Source organism: Salmo salar, chromosome ssa15 (assembly GCF_905237065.1).
Source record: "Salmo salar chromosome ssa15, Ssal_v3.1, whole genome shotgun sequence".
Lineage (NCBI taxonomy): Eukaryota > Metazoa > Chordata > Actinopteri > Salmoniformes > Salmonidae > Salmo > Salmo salar.
Window position 1 is genome coordinate 40,993,291 of NC_059456.1, and position 18,710 is coordinate 41,012,000.

The 18,710-nt window shown below is 40.9% G+C and overlaps 1 protein-coding gene across 2 annotated transcripts; it reads right to left on the reverse strand.

Annotated features, from left to right (window-relative positions):
* Positions 1 to 14,186: 14,186 nt before the first annotated feature.
* Positions 14,187 to 18,305, reverse strand: LOC123727274 (uncharacterized). 2 transcript variants are annotated; one of them, XM_045695743.1, is made up of 9 exons: positions 17,991 to 18,305; positions 16,961 to 17,326; positions 16,607 to 16,812; positions 16,312 to 16,356; positions 16,125 to 16,140; positions 15,524 to 15,724; positions 15,218 to 15,420; positions 14,827 to 14,872; positions 14,187 to 14,586 (listed from the first exon to the last, which is right to left on the reverse strand). In XM_045695743.1, the coding sequence occupies exons 2-9, from the start codon at positions 17,139 to 17,141 to the stop codon at positions 14,486 to 14,488; spliced, it is 999 nt and encodes a 332-aa protein (XP_045551699.1). In that variant the 5' UTR covers positions 17,142 to 17,326; positions 17,991 to 18,305; the 3' UTR covers positions 14,187 to 14,485. The 2 variants fall into 2 exon arrangements, with proteins under 2 accessions (XP_045551699.1, XP_045551698.1); XM_045695742.1 differs by having other exon boundaries at positions 16,961 to 17,157; positions 17,991 to 18,303.
* Between the last annotated feature and the right edge of the window lie 405 nt (positions 18,306 to 18,710).

Consider the following 18,710-nt stretch of genomic DNA (forward strand, 5'->3'; position numbering starts at 1 on the left):
TCGCTGGAAGTATGGGAGGACATCCTGGACGGCAAGGGAGTCTGCACTTGGGAGGAGATCCTGGCCGGAAGGGGTCGCCTCCCATGGGAACAAGTAGAACCCGAGAGGCACCCCCAATAATATTTTTTGGGGGGGCACACGGGTAGTTTGGCCAGGCCAAGGAAGAGCCGTAAGCCAGCTACCCGTGATTACAGGGAGGTGCGTAGGAGGTGGAGGGCGCCATGTTACGCTGAGGTACGCACCATCTCGCCGATACGGACGCACAGGCCAGTCCGCCCTGTACCAGCGCCCCGCATGTGCCAGGGTGAGGTGAGCCGGAAGGGGTGATCGAGCCGGAAGGGGTGATGCCAAACCTGCGCCCAAGACCGCCAGTGCGCCTCTACGGTCCGGTGTTCCCTGCTACACGCACTAGCATGGAGGTGCGTGTCTCCAGGCTGGCACGCCCGGTACCAGCCCCACGCATCAGGCGTCTAGTGCGTCAGCCCAGCCTCGCCAGTCAAGAGTCACCAGAGCCGCCCGCCAGTCTAGAGTCGCCAGAGCCGCCCGCCAGTCTAGAGTCGCCAGAGCCGCCCGCCAGTCTAGAGTCGCCAGAGCCGCCCGCCAGTCTAGAGTCGCCAGAGCCGCCCGCCAGTCTAGAGTCGCCAGAGCCGCCCGCCAGTCAAGAGTCGCCAGAGCCGCCCGCCAGTCAAGAGTCGCCAGAGCCGCCCGCCAGTCAAGAGTCGCCAGAGCCGCCCGCCAGTCAAGAGTCGCCAGAGCCGCCCGCCAGTCAAGAGTCGCCAGAGCCGCCCGCCAGTCAAGAGTCGCCAGAGCCGCCCGCCAGTCAAGAGTCGCCAGAGCCGCCCGCCAGTCAAGAGTCGCCAGAGCCGCCCGCCAGTCAAGAGTCGCCAGAGCCGCCCGCCAGTCAAGAGTCGCCAGAGCCGCCCGACTACCCGGAGCCGCCAGGGCGGCCCGACTGCCCGGGTCTGCCAGAGCGGCCCGACTGCCCGGGTCTGCCAGAGGTGCCCGCTTTCCCGGATCTGCCAGGGTGCCCTGCCTGTCCTCCGGCCCAGCCCGAGTGGCCCGCCTGTCCTCCGGCCCAGCCCGAGTGGCCCGCCTGTCCTCCGGCCCAGCCCGAGTGGCCCGCCTGTCCTCCGGCCCAGCCCGAGTGGCCCGCCTGTCCTCCGGCCCAGCCCGAGTGGTCCGTCTGCCCGGCGCAGCTATCGGCGCCACCGAAGTGGGCGACGCCAAAAGTGGAGCGAGGTCCACGTCCTGCACCTGAGCCACCTCCAGGATAGGTGGGTTGGGGAGGGAGGGTGTAGCACAGTGCCGTCGGTGACGGCAGCCACCCTCCCTTCCCTCCCTTATTGTTTAGGGGTTATTGTTTATTGGTTTTGTTGGGGATTTTTTCAGTGTTTTCTTTTTTTTAGGTGCATTCCGGGGTCTGCGCCTTGAGGGGGGGGTACTGTCACATCCTGACCAGCAGAGGGAGGTATTGTATCAGTTGTGGTCAGGATGTGGCAGGTTGTGTGTATGTTAAGGGTTTGTGTTGGGGATGGGACTCCCAATTGAAGGCAGGTGTGTTGAGTTGCCTTTGATTGGGAGTCCTATATAGAAGTGTGTGTTTTTCTTTGGGATTGTGGGTACTTGTTTGTGTGCACTGCGTTAGTTTTAGCCTGCCACACTGTTGCCATTGTGAGTATTGTTTTTTTGGTTTTCCAGTGGATACTTTACTTGTTTTTATCAATAAACATGAGTATCCACATTCCCGCTGCGCCTTGGTCCTCCTTTCCCAACGACGGTTGTGACAAGGAATAGCAAAATCGTCCGCTATTATCCTCAGTAATTTTCCATCCAAGTTGTCAGACCCCGGTGTCTTGTCATTGTTGATAAACAACAAAACATTTCACCTCTTCCACACTCACTTTATGGAATTCAAAATTACAATGCTTGTCTTTCATAATTTGGTCAGATATACTTGGATGTGTAGTGTCAGCGTTTGATGCTGGCATGTCATGCCTAAATTTGCCAATAAAATAATCATTAAAGTAGTCGGGAAAAAATCAGTTGGTTTTGTGATGAATGAGCCATCTGATTCAATACATTTTTTCCCAAAATGTAATTTAAGGTGCTCAAAAGCTTTTTACTAGCGTTGTTTATTTAGTTTATCTTTGTTTTATAGCGTAGTTTCTTCTTTTTATTCAGTTTAGTCACATGGTTTCTCAATTTGCAATATGTTTGCAAATCGGTCGTGCAGCCAGACTTATTTGCCATTCCTTTTTGCCCCATCCCTCTCAACCATACAATTTTTCAATTCCTCATCAACCACAGGGATTTAACTATTTTTACAGTCATGTTCTTAATGGATGCATGCTTATTAGTAACTGGAATAAGCGATTTCATAAATGTGTCAAGTGCGGTGTCTGTTTGCTCATCATTACAAACCACGGACCAACAAATATTCTTTTTGACCTTCTTTGGAAAAGCTGCAGCAACCGCCCTTGCTTCCTTTCTGTTTCTTTATTGTTTTCTAAATATTTGTGATTGCTTTGTTATTGTGATGACACATCAGTAGTCCTCCCTTGCACTCATGGAACAGAAGGTTTACAGTCTTCATTACATAATCTCTGGTCACTAGTCTGCTACTATCAGCTACAGTAGAGTCTGGGTTGAAGGTGTGATGCAGCACTACACTGAACTCTGAACAAGTGACAGGTTCAGTTCCATGAATTGCTATAGACAAGTGTCATCTTAGTAATATTTACGTAGTAGTTACGTAGCTAGTAGGGTAAGCAATAACAAAACAAAAACAACTGCTATAATAAACTTATTTAATGGATATTGATTACCTGGAATCTGAGTCATCAGGCAAGCACTGCAGCAAACTGAACTCTTGACTACTTCTTCACTACATATAGTACTTCAGTCTGAGACTGAAGTATCATTGAAGTTGTTTCTGGTGACGTCAAAACGAGGGGTGTTGTACAAAACAAAGTAATCAGTGATTGGATAATCTCTAACCAATCAGAGTATCAAAGCCAATGACTAATTTTCAAAATGGCTCTGGCCCAACCCATTGGTTTCTAGGACCAACCAGAACGGTTAGAATGTGTTTGTATTCTAGAAATCGTCAGGGAGGTACTCAGATCCAGAATCTAACGTCCGTAGGCGTGGCGTAGCATTTGGGCGGAGCAAGGAGTTTGGGTAGCCAGGCAACTGCAGTGCTGCTTCAGTATCAATCCCAGCACAGTCCTCCCTGGCTCTCATGGAACAGACAGTCAGTCCACTCTGAGTATTATATCAGTTCTGGTCACTAGTCTGCTGCTGTCAAGTACAGTGCACTCCAGAATTGACTGTGAATTAACTTTAAATAATAATTGGTGTGAATGCTCACTGCCTGAGTGGATAGAAAACATTTACTGCAAGAACAACTCTAGCTTCAGTAGCCAGCTGGCAGTAACTGTGGTTACAGGCTTGATTTTGTGTTTTGAATTTGATCATTTGTGCATTGGCATAAGTGGGGAGAAATGACACAAAGCAAGTGGCAAGTCCTCTATGCTGCTTTATTATTTTTGAAGGATATCACATCAGAAAATGTATATCTGGTGGGAAACATGTTTACAATTGGCCCCATTTCCACAGCTGTGAGGTTATCATTGATTCACTGTTGGAACAGACATGCAGCCAAAAAGCTACGCATATTTCTCTGAATTCATTTTCTTAAAAATAGTCCCAATGGCCAAGATTACAACTATACTACAACAGACACAGAAAATCCTCCACTGGAAAAAAGAAGAAAAAATATATTAGACAGGATATAGCATAATATGTTAGAAATGTCAAATGAAAAAGATATTGGCATACCACACTGTTCATCTGGTCTTTGGTCTTTAAAAAAACAAACAAGAAGTACAAAAAGGTACGTTACCACAGTACATCATCAACTCATTAGTTTTTTTTCTTAATTTAGCTTGCCCGGCATAATAGAACCAATAAAATACTCCCAAAAGTGCAAACCCCACCCACTCAGATTTGCCAACAACAGAGTTAAGATATTGATAAATTGATAATTCACCTTAGGATGCATGTCAAGCGTCTTCCTAATGTCTTTAACTGCTTCTTCATTAAGAGGACAGTTCAGTAGTCCTCCTTTACTCTCATGGAACAGACAGTCCACTGTGAGTATTACATCACTTCTGGTCACTAGTCTGCTGCTTTCAGGTACAGTGCACTCTGGGTTAAAAAAGGAATGCAGGACTACCAGAATGACATCTTTACCATCTGTCAAAAGAATGAGGGACAAACAAAGCGTTTATTCATGTCATTAGCCACTTGATACATGTTCTATCTAGATCAACTCTGATATGGAGATAGAAGAGATAGAATTGACAGTAGTATAGTTTGAGGATACTTTGGGGGTTGGCTACCTGGAATCTGCTGCAGTGCTGCCTCAATATCAGTACCAGCACGAGAGATGATGGGACAGAAAGCCATGATGACATCACACTGCTCTGGTGACATCACTTCAGTGAAGCCTCCTCCAAGTTGTCTCATAAACTGGATATGAGAATCCAAAGTCTTGCCAGTGGTGACGGTGTAGTACTTCATCAACATTGGCACCTCTGTTTTGTAATGGACAAAAAAGAGAAATGTAAAGTACAGACCCTAAAACTAAAAGTAGCAATGTTTTGGTTTAGATTAATGCCCAGACAGCCTAACCTAAGATTTGGCCTTAAACATTATTTAAATAAGTGGTAAGCCTTTGTTCTGTTAAAATAATTACCTCTGCGATCCATTGTAGATCTGTAAGGGAATAAACAGGGAAGAAATAATTGTTAATCATGTAACAGACAACAAAATACATATCTTACTGTATAATATAACCAGTGTAAATATTTCAAGTCATCTTTCATTCTGACTATGACATATCCCTCTGATAAGCTATGCAGTCCCTCGCCCACCTCCCCTCTTGCCTTTATTTGACCATGTGATCTACAGAAAACAAGAAAGTGAAAGTCAATTGCTGACATCTATTTTACACCCATATAATTGGCATCGTAAACCCCATTATATTTTCTTGTCTGCACCAGTAGCCTATACACACCACATCAATTTGACTTATTCATAAAACATAGTGGTGTTAAATAAGATACCTCAATGAAGGATGAACAATGAGCAATGCATGAGTTTTCAGACAGGTGATCTCCTAAGAACAACTCATCTGCAACATAATGGCTGTATTTACACAGGTAGACCAATTCTGAAGTTCTGACAAATTATCGACAAAAGAGCTGATCTGATTGTTCAAAATACCAATTTGTGGAAATACGAGTACAACATTTTTTAAATGTTTTTTTTTTTAAATGCATGAAATGAAATGTATGCACTCAATACTGTAAGTCGCTCTGGATAAGAGCGTCTGCTAAATGACTAAAATGTTTATCAGTGATGGGGCACCTATGTAAAAACAGCCAATGATGCCATGACTCATTCTGTGTGCTTATCAATTTGGAAATGATTGTCTGTCTTCGTTGTCATCCGTCTGGATATCAATTGAACAAACGATACAGATCTGCCTTTAACTGTATCATGTGTCAGGGTTGTTGAGAGGAGAAGCAGAATAAAGTGCAGCGTGTGTCATTACACATTTTATTTATACTGTGAAACTATGCAATACATAAATAAACTGAATGACAAAAAACCAACAAACCGTGACGCAGAGGTGAAACATACACTTCTCAAAATGAATCTCCCACAAACCCAGGTGGGAAAAAAAACCCTACTTAAGTATGATCTCCAATTAGAGACAATGAGGAACAGCTGCCTCTAATTGGAGATCATCTAACACAAAGCCCAACATAGAAATACAAAAACTAGAACAACCCAACATAGAAATACAAAACTAGAACATAACAACATAGAAAAAACTAAACTAGAAAACCCCCCTGTCACGCCCTGACCTACTCTACCATAGAAAATAACAGCTTACCATGGTCTGGACGTGACAGTCAGTTAGTGTTAAATGTAAAGAGGAAAATTTACTTACTGAACCATAATGGTGTGTGAATTTCTTTGGATGATGACTATTGAAAGACAATCTGACTACCTTCTTTGATGCCCAGAGGAAAGTGAAAAAGTCCACAGCTTGAGGGAGAGATGGTTTTTATCAGAAACAGTTTCACTTTCATATTCAAGATACTATAGTAGGCTTTTAAAACTGCAGCATCACCTGTTTTTTCAACTGGCATTTGGTTAAAGATTGGTATGCCCTAGTTAACAATTAGCATGTGAAACAACCTAAAAAGCCTCTACGACATTCATTATAAAAAGAAAAGAAAAAGTATAACTTGTCACCATTGCTATGAGTATCATTCATACAGAAATCACATCCAGTATTGTTAGACACTGGAACAGCTTTAAGGCTTCGGGGCCATGTGGGGGAATGCATATAAGGTAGAAGTAGCTGATCTGGGATCTGCTTTGCATCTGTTCAACACAAAACCTGTTCCTACTGGTTGGCCGCAAGAAACTGCCGCTTTTACAGTTGTGGTGAATGAGATGAGAATCTCATTTGTTGTCTCCATAAAGAGGGCGTTTCAGGAATTAAGTAATCTCAAAGAAGGTATGCAATATGGAGACTTGATACTTAAGTGTTTGTCTTTGCCAGAAGATACTGACTACAGCTACGCTTGTTTACACTGCCTGCACTGAGGTCGGAACGCAAATATGGTTATATCAAGACACCGTGAAGCCGGCGGCAGATATTGGTCAGAAAACGTACGTCAATGCAGGGATGGGATATGCCACTGTACTCCAAATAACTTCCCTTTTCGTCCTCATGATAGCTACCAGAAGCCACAGAAGCCATTATGGAATGGCACGTAGCGTTGAACAACAAAGGAGCTGATTGGCTGACACTGCCATTCTAAATGGCTGTGGTGGCTACTGCTAGGGCAGTTTTCTGTAAAACTAGCAGTATTTCAATCTTCTCAATATATCAGTGTAGAAAAGGTAACATTTTGAGTACAGTGGCATATACTCGGATTGTGCCGAGTAGTTGGACAAAATGAGTATCACTACGGATATAGGCAATTTTCGGTATAATTTTCTCTACTGGCTGTCTGTAAAAAGAAGGGCGGGCTGTACGTTGATCCTGCTGCTCTGATTGGATAGAGTGAAGCTGTATTCTCCAGCCACTTGCTTCATAATTCCACCCTATCAGTTTTCCTTTCATGTTTTTGGTCTGATCATTTAGATTCAGTGGTGGTCGGTGTCCTGTTTAAGATTATTTTTTAATGAGCATGGCAGCATATTGGATGACTGTAATTCATATTCTATTTACCCAGCTCAATGTAACATCGATAGGTTTAGGCAACAACATTATACTAGAATTTTCACTGTACCCATCATGAGGTTGATACAACCTAACCTATGAATAAAATAACGTAGGTGCACCCCTGATCACACGCAAACACAGTTCACTTTCATAACAGCCACATAAAAACAGAATGATCACTTTGCTCATTGTATATATAATTCCTACTCGCAAATATCTACTCACTCTCCTCCTCTCATCTTTACCATTTAATTGTGGACTTCAGTGCACAAAACATCAGCTGTCTGTGACCAGGCGAAAAACCTTTCCATGCCAAACCTTCATATCATGACCGCTAACCACAACACATACCCTAAATCGCTGTCACGTCATAGTCAACGAGAACTACTAGAACCAAAGCAAATAGTAAACCCGCAACAATCATGCAGGACAGTGTAGTGTACAGTCAAAAAGCAATTTTGCAGTTACACCAGCGGGTCTTGGTGGCAATAAATGAATAAAACCAAAAGCTTACCTTGACTTGAAGAGTTCCAATGTTGGATAGCCATAGCCAGATAGCTAACATAGCATCACTCTTTGTTTGAGCCGGGTGTTTGAGTAGGCTAAACTAGCTAGCTGCATTCACAAGATAAGTTAAATTTAAATAAAAAAATATATAACTCTCTTTTTCTCTCTTGCTTCTCCTTCATTTTAGTTGAAATTAACTTGTTCAAAACTGTTCAACTACTATCTTTCTCTCTCTTTGAGTCAACTACTCACCACATGCTATGCACTGCAGTGCTAAATAGCTATAGTTTATGCCTTCAATACTAGATTCATTCTCTGATCCTTTGATTGGGTGGACATGACAGTTTATGCTGCAAGAGCTCTAATAGGGTGGAGGATGTCCGTTGGAACTTGTTATAATTAATGTGTAAGTCTATGGAAGGGGGTGAGAACCAAGAGCCTCCTAGGTTTTGTATTGAAGTCAATGTACCCAGAGGAGGACAGAAGCTAGCTGTTGTGCTATGGTGCTGCCCTACAGAGTGCTGCTGAGGCTACTGTAGACCTTCATTGCAAAACAGTTTGTTTTAATAAATAATTTGGTGATGTGAATATATTTAGTATAGTTTTATTCACTGAGGAGGATGGTCCTCCCCTTCCTCCTCTGAGGAGCCTCCACTATTTATATGGCTGCTGCCTGCTACTATGATAAATCACATGGTGAGGATGTTTGCTATCAAGCTATCAATGTGCATAATATCTAACAAGCGGGGCAAGGGTAGGGAAAAGAGTCAGAATGCTCACCAGCATTTCATATAAGTGACAGCAAACATGGCAACCCGCTGCAAATCGAGGACACGCACAAGCACCCCTCCGCGCGCTGCCCCTAATCTGCAGCTTTTTTGCAGTGAGAATGTACAGGGAGGAATTTTACAAACATCTACTTAGGAATATTAAAACAGTTTTTAGTTTTTTTTATCACGACTGTCATCCGATCCAATACGATATGACTATCAACTGTCAATTTACGGATACGATTATGAATATGAGTATGGCCATGTTGGCACACCCCTAGCACATACCATCCCTACGTTTTCCTACACATGTCTCATGCCGACTCCACTGTGTCTTAATGTAACCATGATTGCGTTCTGACCTCAGTGCAGCTCAGTGTAAACAAGCTTATCGGCAGGGTTGGTATCTTCTGGCAATATTTCGTAAGTATCCTATTGAAAATATTAGCATAGCCATTTGATGGTCTCTCTATTCAAATAACTGAATGCAAACACTGGTTATGCGGATCATTGTCAGTGGGAAATGACAGAGGGAGACTCAAACAGGGAGAAATGGAAGCTAACCTTGCAAAGGGAAGTGTACAGTACAGGTAGACATTTCACAATGTAAATGTATCAAACAATTAATTAAATCAGTAGGTGGCTACATTGTAGCCAAGTTGTTTGAGCGCATGTAGTGCTTCTACACCAGCATTGCTTGCTGTTTGGGGTTTTAGGCTGGGTTTCTGTACAGCACTTTGAGATATCAGCTGATGTAAGAAGGGCTTTATAAATACATTTGATTTGATTTTGATTTAGTGCACGGTTAGAAAGGTTACATTATATCAGCATCCAGAGTGTAGATTTTCTGCAACGTCACGGCAAAGCAAGTATTCCCCTTCTTCGAGTGACTATTCGTGGACAATGATGGTGGCTGTGGCTCTAGAAACACTGCTACTGCTACACTGCTGGAGTAGCTACAATACTACACTGCTGTACTGAATAAAACAGAACCAAGGAGTTCATATGACCTTAGTATTCACACGCGGGATAATCCTGTGTTCATAACGGTTGGTATACCATGTCATTTTTATTCTATGTGGACATCAAAATACAGTGTCCTACTACCAGAATAGATGTTGATCTCCAGACTAAATCATTTTGAAGCACTTTTGACAATTATGTGATAGTGATGATGTCTATTGCATGGACTATTTGTCTTAGAATAATTCAAGCCTGGTGTTGTTATGTTAGAGACAGTACTGATCGGTGAGGTCTTCTGTAATCATGAATCATCATCATCATCAACTTCATCACCACACACAAGGAAACAAGTCACCGTCATATATGCCAAGGAAGAGGAAGGCTTCACAGCCAAAACAAAAAAGTGGTGTTCCACTTCCAGATAGCTAACTGTCACTAAACTGTTACTATTACTAGATGTTTTACAAATTGTCATGTAACCCTCTCACCAGGCTCGAATTTGACTTTCACGATATTAACTTACGTAGAATATCTCAACAGCATGGGATGTTAGGTGAGAAGGACATCTCCAATAAGAATCCCTATTGTAAACTATCTAGGGTGATGACAAATAGGGTATTAACTTCAGGTGGAATGTTTATAGACTTTTGTTATTGTATAAGGATATACTTTACCATGCATTAAATGAAATTGAAACAGGAAATGACTCCACCAAGGCAACATACATAAGGTTCAAGATGGGTATTATTTCATTTTCAATGCACCACACCAAATAAATTAAAATAATAAACCCCAATGAGTCGTGCACAACCCATGTCCATATTATTTCAATCTTGCTTAATAACCCGTTGGCGCACGTTGGAGCTCCAAAAAAATGACGACACATAAAGTCCTGAAGAACCCCACCGTTGTGGTTACTCACTACTCGTAGATATTCCCTCAGTGAAGTATGGCAGTTCCTTGCAGGTTTCCTCTCAAGATCCCCAGCAAGCACAGCTATCAATGCAGGCAGTACTCTTTAGCAGTAACCGATATCCAATGGGAACATGAACTCATTAATCTTTCCCAAGCAACTCTCTCTCGGTTTCACACGACGCTAGGCTAACCTCAAGGCTGTCCAAAACCTCCACGATGAGACGGTAGCTTCAGTCTTTACTAAGTCTTTCTTAACAAAATTATAACAACTCTCTTATTAAATAAAATCGGTATTTCCCTTCAAAACTCGTTTTTTATCGTCTTCTGTTATAATTTTTCTTCCCCAACGGTCATAATGTAACATCCATCCTTTTCTCAATTTCTCTCTCCCTCTCTTTTTTTCCAGGCCTCCCATTAACCAGGTTAATTCTCCCATTGGCCACAGCGACCCTATTGGTCAAAACTTAAATTCAATCACCTTTTAAATCTAATACCAATTAATTATAACAAATAAACTCAATACTTGGTTCTAACAAGAATAAACTCAATACTTGGTTCTAACAAGGGTATTACAGTCAGTTTACTGAGCAAACTAAATCTGTCTCTGGCCAAATGTCTTGAATCATAATTATTATTGCATGTGGAGTCTCCATGTATGTATTCCATGCATATTGGCCCATGCATGATGTTCCTAATCGCAGTTTTCATAATAAAACCTTCTAAGGTCCTGTAGGACACTGGATCTCTGCTTTACAGTTCTGTACTTGAATAGTATAGAATGATGACCCCATGCCCAGGCGACCCAAAAGATGAACAGAACATATGGCAGAAAAAGGTCAAATCAAATCAAATCAAATTTATTTTTATATAGCCCTTCGTACATCAGCTGATATTCTCAAAGTGCTGTACAGAAACCCAGCCTAAAACCCCAAACAGCAAGCAAAGCATGTGAAAGAAGCACGGTGGCTAGGAAAAACTCCCTAGGAAAAACTCCCTAGAAAGGCCAAAAACCTAGGAAGAAACCTAGAGAGGAACCAGGCTATGAGGGGTGGCCAGTCCTCTTCTGGCTGTGCAGGGTGGATATTATAACAGAACATAGTCAAGATGTTAAAATGTTAAAATGTTCATAAATGACCAGCATGGTCAAATAATAATAATCATAGTAGTTGTCGAGGGTGCATCAAGCACGTCCGGTGAACAGGTCAGGGTTCCATAGCCGCAGGCAGAACAGTTGAAACTGGAGCAGCAGCACGGCCAGGTGGACTGGGGACAGCAAGGAGTCATCATACCAGGTAGTCCTGAGGCATGGTCCTAAGGCTCAGGTCCTCCGAGAGAAAGACAGAAAGAGAGAAAGAGAGAATTAGAGAGAGCATATTTAAATACACACAGGACACCGGATAAGACAAGAGAAATACTCCAGATGTAACAGACTGACCCTAGCCCCCCGACACATAAACTACTGCAGCATAAATACTGGAGGCTGAGACAGGAGGGATCAGAAGACACTGTGGCCCCATCCGATGATACCCCCGGACAGGGCCAAACAGTCAATGGGCCTTCTGTGAGTTTCCTTTATTTTAATTGCCCATTTCTGTAAAAAAATAAAAATAATTGCCCATCCCTGTCATGAAATCGACTCCAAACACTCTACTCCTCTCAGATCTACAAGTCCAAAGTGGATAGGTGATAGGAGTCAATTTGGGATTGGGTAACAGTCTCTGCTTGACAACACTTACATTGACACTTGGTTTACTCTGTTCTTTTTAACTCTTGTTTTGTGTGCCCATTGCCTGATTTATGAAGGTCAACAACCATTTGTCTCTTTCCATTTTTGAGTTCAATGCCGTTCCCCATGATGGATGACAAATGGATTTTACACGCCTGTTATGTCATTTTTATACCCCAGTGGCAGAGGAAGCCATGGGAACACCTTCCTAATATTGAGTTGTACCCCCTTTTGCCCTCAGAACAGCCTCAATTCGTCGGGGCATGGACACTACAAGGAGTCGAAAGCGTTCCACAGGGATGCTGGCCCATGTTAACTCCAACGCTTTTCACAGTTGGATGGCTGGATGTCCTTTGGGTGGTGGACCATTCTTGATACACACAGGAAACTGTTGAGTGTGAAAAACCCAGAAGCGTTGCAGTTCATGACACACTCAAACAGGTACGCCTGCACCTACTACCATACCCCGTTCAAAGGGACTTAAATATTTTTTCTTGCCCATTCACCCCTGAATGGCACTCATACATAATCCATGTTTCAATTGTCCCAAGGTTTAAAAATCATTCTTTACCCTGTATCCTCCACTTCATCTACACTGATTGAAGTAGATTTAACAGGTGACATCAATAAGGGATCATAGCTTTCACCTGGATTCACCTGGTCAGTCTGTCATGGAAAGAGCAGGTGTTCCGAATGTTTTGTACACTCAGTGTATAAGAATCTTTAGGTGTGCCATATATTTCGACATTTATCTTTTTGAAAACAATATATATATTATTTGTCAAAAAAAATCTCTTTCTCTAAACAATTGTATTAGTATAAAATAAAATTATTTTCAACATTTTTTGGAGCATACAATATAGCTCAGTATATGTTATTTATTTGATACAATCTTTTTTCTCATCTTTATCAAGGGTGCCAATAATTTTGGAGGTGACTATAGTAGTATAAATAACAAAATTATTTAAAGACATTATGTACTAGTGAAAATTACTTGTGTTGTCCATTCTGGTTCTGTAGGAAAAATAAACAAATAGAAATAAAGTATTAGTTACATAACAACCTGTGACTGTTTCTGTGTGACTGTTTCCAATGAGAATCTTTCACCTTCACTATTAGGCCTACTATCATCAACAGAAAGCAATATTAGTGTAGCCTCTTATCTAATAGGAGTCCATTTATTCCTAATTCTACGCCAAACTCCAACATCACTCTTTTACTCCTTTTGAATGCATGGAACAATTCAATGAATGAGGGATGCATTCTTGGATGTTTAAAGGATGTGGTAGAGGTGGTAGCCATAAATTATAGTACCTCTATGGTGGTAGCCAGATGACGTTTTTTTCATTACAGAGTGATCTCAGAAAACGAGAAAAGGGTAGCTGCAGCAACAATATGGAAACTGGAATATGGGCAAGTGGGTGTGTCAAAATGTAAGCAGCAGGCATGTGGAAAGTAGTGGGTATGTTGAAAGGAATTTGTGTGTCGAAAGCGCTCTGCTGTAGATGTTAGATGGTTTTGATTAAGCTGTGTTTTTTTCCTTCTGTTTCTTACCACACCAGTTGTTGAATCTTGTTGTGTTCATACAAATATTTACACATGTTAAGTTTGCTGAAGATAAACGCAGTTGACAGTGAGAGGATGTTTCTTTTTTCGCTGAGTTAATATATATATATATATATATATATATATATATACACTTTTGGATTCTCATTTTTCAGGGGGTGCGGCAGCACACCCAACACCCCTACTTCCTGTGGCTATGCATAGCTGTAGTTTTAGTTTATGGTTGACGCAGCTTGTTGGCCATTAGCCAGTCAGCATTTTTCACTGAGTGCAAACTGGTATTTATGACTTCACAACTGGTAAATACCACCTTCCCAATTGGTTAACAACGCAGCATCACTCCTATCCCAACACAGGTTCATGTTCTTAATGTCCACGTGTAATGATGACTATTTGTGCTTCATCAATGACACACTCATAAAGCAACTGAAATTCAATGACTTTAATATTTAAAAGAAGGGCAGTCAAAGCAGAATAAAGTGACAACACAGAATATACAATCAGAGTAGGCCTACAATATTACGTGAGCATAGTGCCATCTTAAACTAATATACTATCCTGATAAATAGAGGTAGGTAGAGTAGGTGCTTTATTAGGCTTTATTTATTATTTTTAATGTATAATTAAGTCAGTTTATCTGTGTTGTCTGTGTAATTTCTACAGTTTATTCCTCTATTGCTGTTTAGACCTACTTGCTCTATTTCCATTAGGTTATTTCGATAAACCTTATTGTTTCCAGAAAGAAACAACCAAAAATACCACCAAACACAAAAGAACAAGAACAATAACAAGCCCAACAACACATGCAAACGGTGATCTCTGGCAACCTGTAAGATAGTAGTAAACATAAAAAGTTGTATGTTAGTTAGCGACAGTAAAGTACAATTATCACAATACAGTCAATGTTTCTGAAATGCAAACAATATAACCTCTATAAAAACATGTCATAATTACCAACAACTACGTATATAGATTATATAGTTATTCGTTTTGAATATAACGTGTATATAAGCAACTGTAAATATTGTAATGTTGTAGAATTTAGTTTTAATTAATGATGGACTTACAACGCCTGACTGCCCTGATGCAACCAAGGATACAGGAACACACCATCTGGAAATTAAAACAATCGGAAAACGACACATTGGCCTCAGAACCTTCAGAATAGTATGGATGTTGTACTGTATATTTACTAAACTACTAGCAACAAGTAGACCTCTGAATAGGACTATGACCAACAATACAAAAGCTGAAGAAATCATGAAAAAAACAATAGGCCCTGCTTTAAAAAAAATCCCAATACGAAATTTGGTTGAGAGGATATAATGCAGTATATTGCTGGTGTATTTTGTCATTTGCATTGGTTATCCATACCATGAGCAGACCCATACAGCCAGTTAGCTCTCATAGTACATAACTAACAAAGTGAAATTAAAAATGGAGTTGATGAGTTATTACCTCAGGATGTATATCAAGCTTCTTCAGAATCTCTTTGACTGCTGCTTCATTGCGATGACACTCCAATAGTCCCTGGCTCTCATGGAAGAGACAGTCCACTGTGAGTATTACATCACCTCTGGTCACTAGTCTGCTGCTGTCAGGTACAGTGTATTCTGGGTTGAAGGTGTGATGCAGTACTACCAGAATGACAGGTTTACCAGCTGTCAAAAGGAAAACAAAATACACTTCACCTCATTACCATTTTATTTTGTTTGTCTTTTCCAATTAATTTTGGATGGATTGACCCTGCCCTGACTAAATTACCAGGAATCTGCTGCAGTGCTGCTTCAATATCAGTCCCAGCATGAGAGACGATGGGACAGAAAGCCATGATGACAACACTCTCCTCTTGTGACATCACTTCAGTACAGCCTCCTCTGATGACGAGATGTCTTGTCAAATCCACATGAGCATCCAAGGTATTGCCAACCACAAATATGAAGAATCTCACCATCCCTGACCTCCCTATAGAGACATAGACAATATGAAGAAAATGTATACATAATTCACACTATCTAGATATAATGCTTTATATTTTTAATTGTATTACATCAAAAGTAGTTCAAGGGGAAGAATACACTAGTAGTCCACTGTGCTTATTTGGTAATAAGGCAATCCAGTTATCAAGATGAGCTATGTCTTTGAAACGAGACAGAATGCACTTCCTTCATAATAGTTTTCCAAATGAGAAAGTGGTGGATGTGGTGCTGCAACTGAAGTCAAACACTGCCTCCATCTGTTTGCAGTCTGTTTTTCTTACAGGCATCAACATTGATCCCCCAATAGCAGTTTTCTTAAATGACAAGGGAATGTAGATATTGTACATATACATCATATTAATGTATGATTTATAGATATTACTTACTTCCAAGAAACTGGTGCTGCAGCAGAGAGAAAGTTTGCAAATTATATATAAAATGTATCTGTATAAACTTTGAATTAAAGCTATATGTATCAGACTAAAAGATGACATCATATAGTGGTACACAATTGTTGGGTATTTTGTCAGCTGTTGAGTAAAGCGGCAACTCCTAAAATGAAAATATACGTACTGGCCTGTTTCTGAGATCAGGGCTGTCCATGACAACATCTATCACCTATGAATACAATATTTAAATGTATTGAATAAAGAAGTTCAGTGTACTTTGATTAAAAATAACAAATACTCACATTTAAATGATAATACATTATTTACACTCTTGGACCCTGTCTAATAAAATGCTTCAGTTAAAATGTCTGCTTTTGCATGCACTGTTTTTGCTAACCAGCTGAGTCTGGTTTGTGTGTCCAATTCATGAATGATCATGAATGAATGACGGATATACACATAGAACATGGGTGAACTACCTTTGGCTTCATGTTCAGCCGGTTCAGAATGTTACCAACTGCTGCTTTGTTGCGAGGACAGTTCAGTAGTCCTCCTTTACTCTCATGGAACAGACAGTCCACTGTGAGTATTACATCACTTCTGGTCACTAGTCTGCTGCTGTCAGGTACAGTGCACTCTGGGTTAAAAAAGGGATGCAGGACTACCAGAATGACATCTTTACCATCTGTCAAAAGAATGAAGGACAAACAAAGCATTTATTCATGTCATTAGCCACTTGATACATGTCCTATCTAGATCAACTCTGATATGGAGATATAATAGATAGAAGAGACAGTAGTATAGTTTTGGAGGATACTTTGGGGGTTGGCTACCTGGAATCTGCTGCAGTGCTGCCTCAATATCAGTACCAGCACGAGAGACGATGGGACAGAAAGCCATGATGACATCACTCTGCTCTGGTGACATCACTTCAGTGAAGCCTCCTCCAAGCTGTCTCATAAACTGGATATGAGAATCCAAAGTATTGCCAGTGGTGATGGTGTAGTACCTCATCAACCTTGGCACCTCTGTTTTATAATTGATGAAAAAGAGAAAAGTAAAGTACAGACCCTAAAACTAAAAGTAGCAATGTTTTGGTTTAGATCACTGCCCAGACAGCTTATTAGCCTAACCTAAGATCTGGCCTGAAACGTTATTTAAATAAGTGGTAGGTCAGTGTCCTGTTAAAATAATTACCTCTGCGTTCCATTGTAGATATGTAAGTGGAGTGAACAGGGAAAAAATATGAATCAGGTAACAGACAATAAAATACATATCTTACTGTATAATATAACAACCAGTATGCAGACAATGTAAATATTTCAAGTCATCTTTCACTTTCATTCTGACAGACCTCTGAGATAAGCTATGCAGTCTCCCACCCACCTCCCTTCTTGCCTTTATTTGACCATGTGATCTACAGTAAACATAAAGTGATAGTGAATTGCTCACATCTATTTTACACCCATATAATTAGCATCATAAACGTCATTATATTTTCCAATATGCACCAATAGCCTGTACACATCACATAAATTTTACTTATTCATAAATCAAGTGGTGTTACGGTAAATCATGCATTGCTCATTGTTCATCCTTGAGTTTTCAGACAGGTGCACTCCTAAGAACAGCTCATCTGAGACAGAATGACTTCATTTACACAGGCAGACCAATTCTGAAGTTTTGACAAATTATTTAAAAAAGAGCTGATCTTATTGTTCATAGGACCAATTAGTGAAAAAAAGATCAGCCTTCGTTGTTTAAGTCCAGATATCAATTGAACAAACGATACACAGATCAGATCTGCCTTTAACTGTATCATGTCTAAGTTAGTGCTAAATGTAGGCAGGAAAATTGACTTACCGAACCATAATGGTGTGTGAATTTCTTTGGATGATGACTATTGAAAGACAATCTGACCACCTTCTTTGATGCCCAGAGGAAATTGAAAAAGTACACAGCTTGAGGGAGAGATGGTTTTAATCAGAAACAGTTTCACTTTCATATTCAAGATACTATAGTAGGCTTTTAAAACTGCAGCATCACCTGTTTTTTCATCTGGCATTTGGTTAAAGATTGGTATGCCCTAGTTAACCATTAGCCTGTGAAACAACCTAAAAAGCATCTACAACGTTCGTTGTAAAAAGAAAAGAAAAAGGGATATAACTTGTCACCAATGCTATGAATATTATTCATACAGAAATAGCATCCAGGTTTTGTTAGACTTCAGTGCGGCTTTTGACATTATTGGTCATTTCAAATCAAATCAAATGTATTTATATAGCCCTTCGTACATCAGCTGATACCTCAAAGTGCTGTACAGAAACCCAGCCTAAAACCCCAAACAGCAAGCAATGCATGTGAAAGAAGCACGGTGGCTAGGAAAAACTCCATAGGAAAAACTCCCTAGAAAGGCCAAAAACCTAGGAAGAAACCTAGAGAGGAACCAGGCTATGAGGGGTGGCCAGTCCTCTTCTGGCTGTGCCGGGTGGATATTATAAGAGAACATGGTCAAGATGTTAAAATGTTCATAAATGACCAGCATGGTCAAATAATAATAATCATAGTAGTTGTCGAGGGTGC

Excerpts from the sequence above, each read along its gene's own strand:
- LOC123727274 (XM_045695742.1), bottom strand. Across the intron at positions 15,421-15,523 it reads AGCACTGCAGCAGATTCCTG|CTGGTAAACCTGTCATTCTG; the intron begins GTAATTTAGTCA and ends TCCTTTTGACAG. Across the intron at positions 14,587-14,826 it reads CATCAGGGCAGTCAGGCGTT|GTTGCCAGAGATCACCGTTT; the intron begins GTAAGTCCATCA and ends ACTATCTTACAG.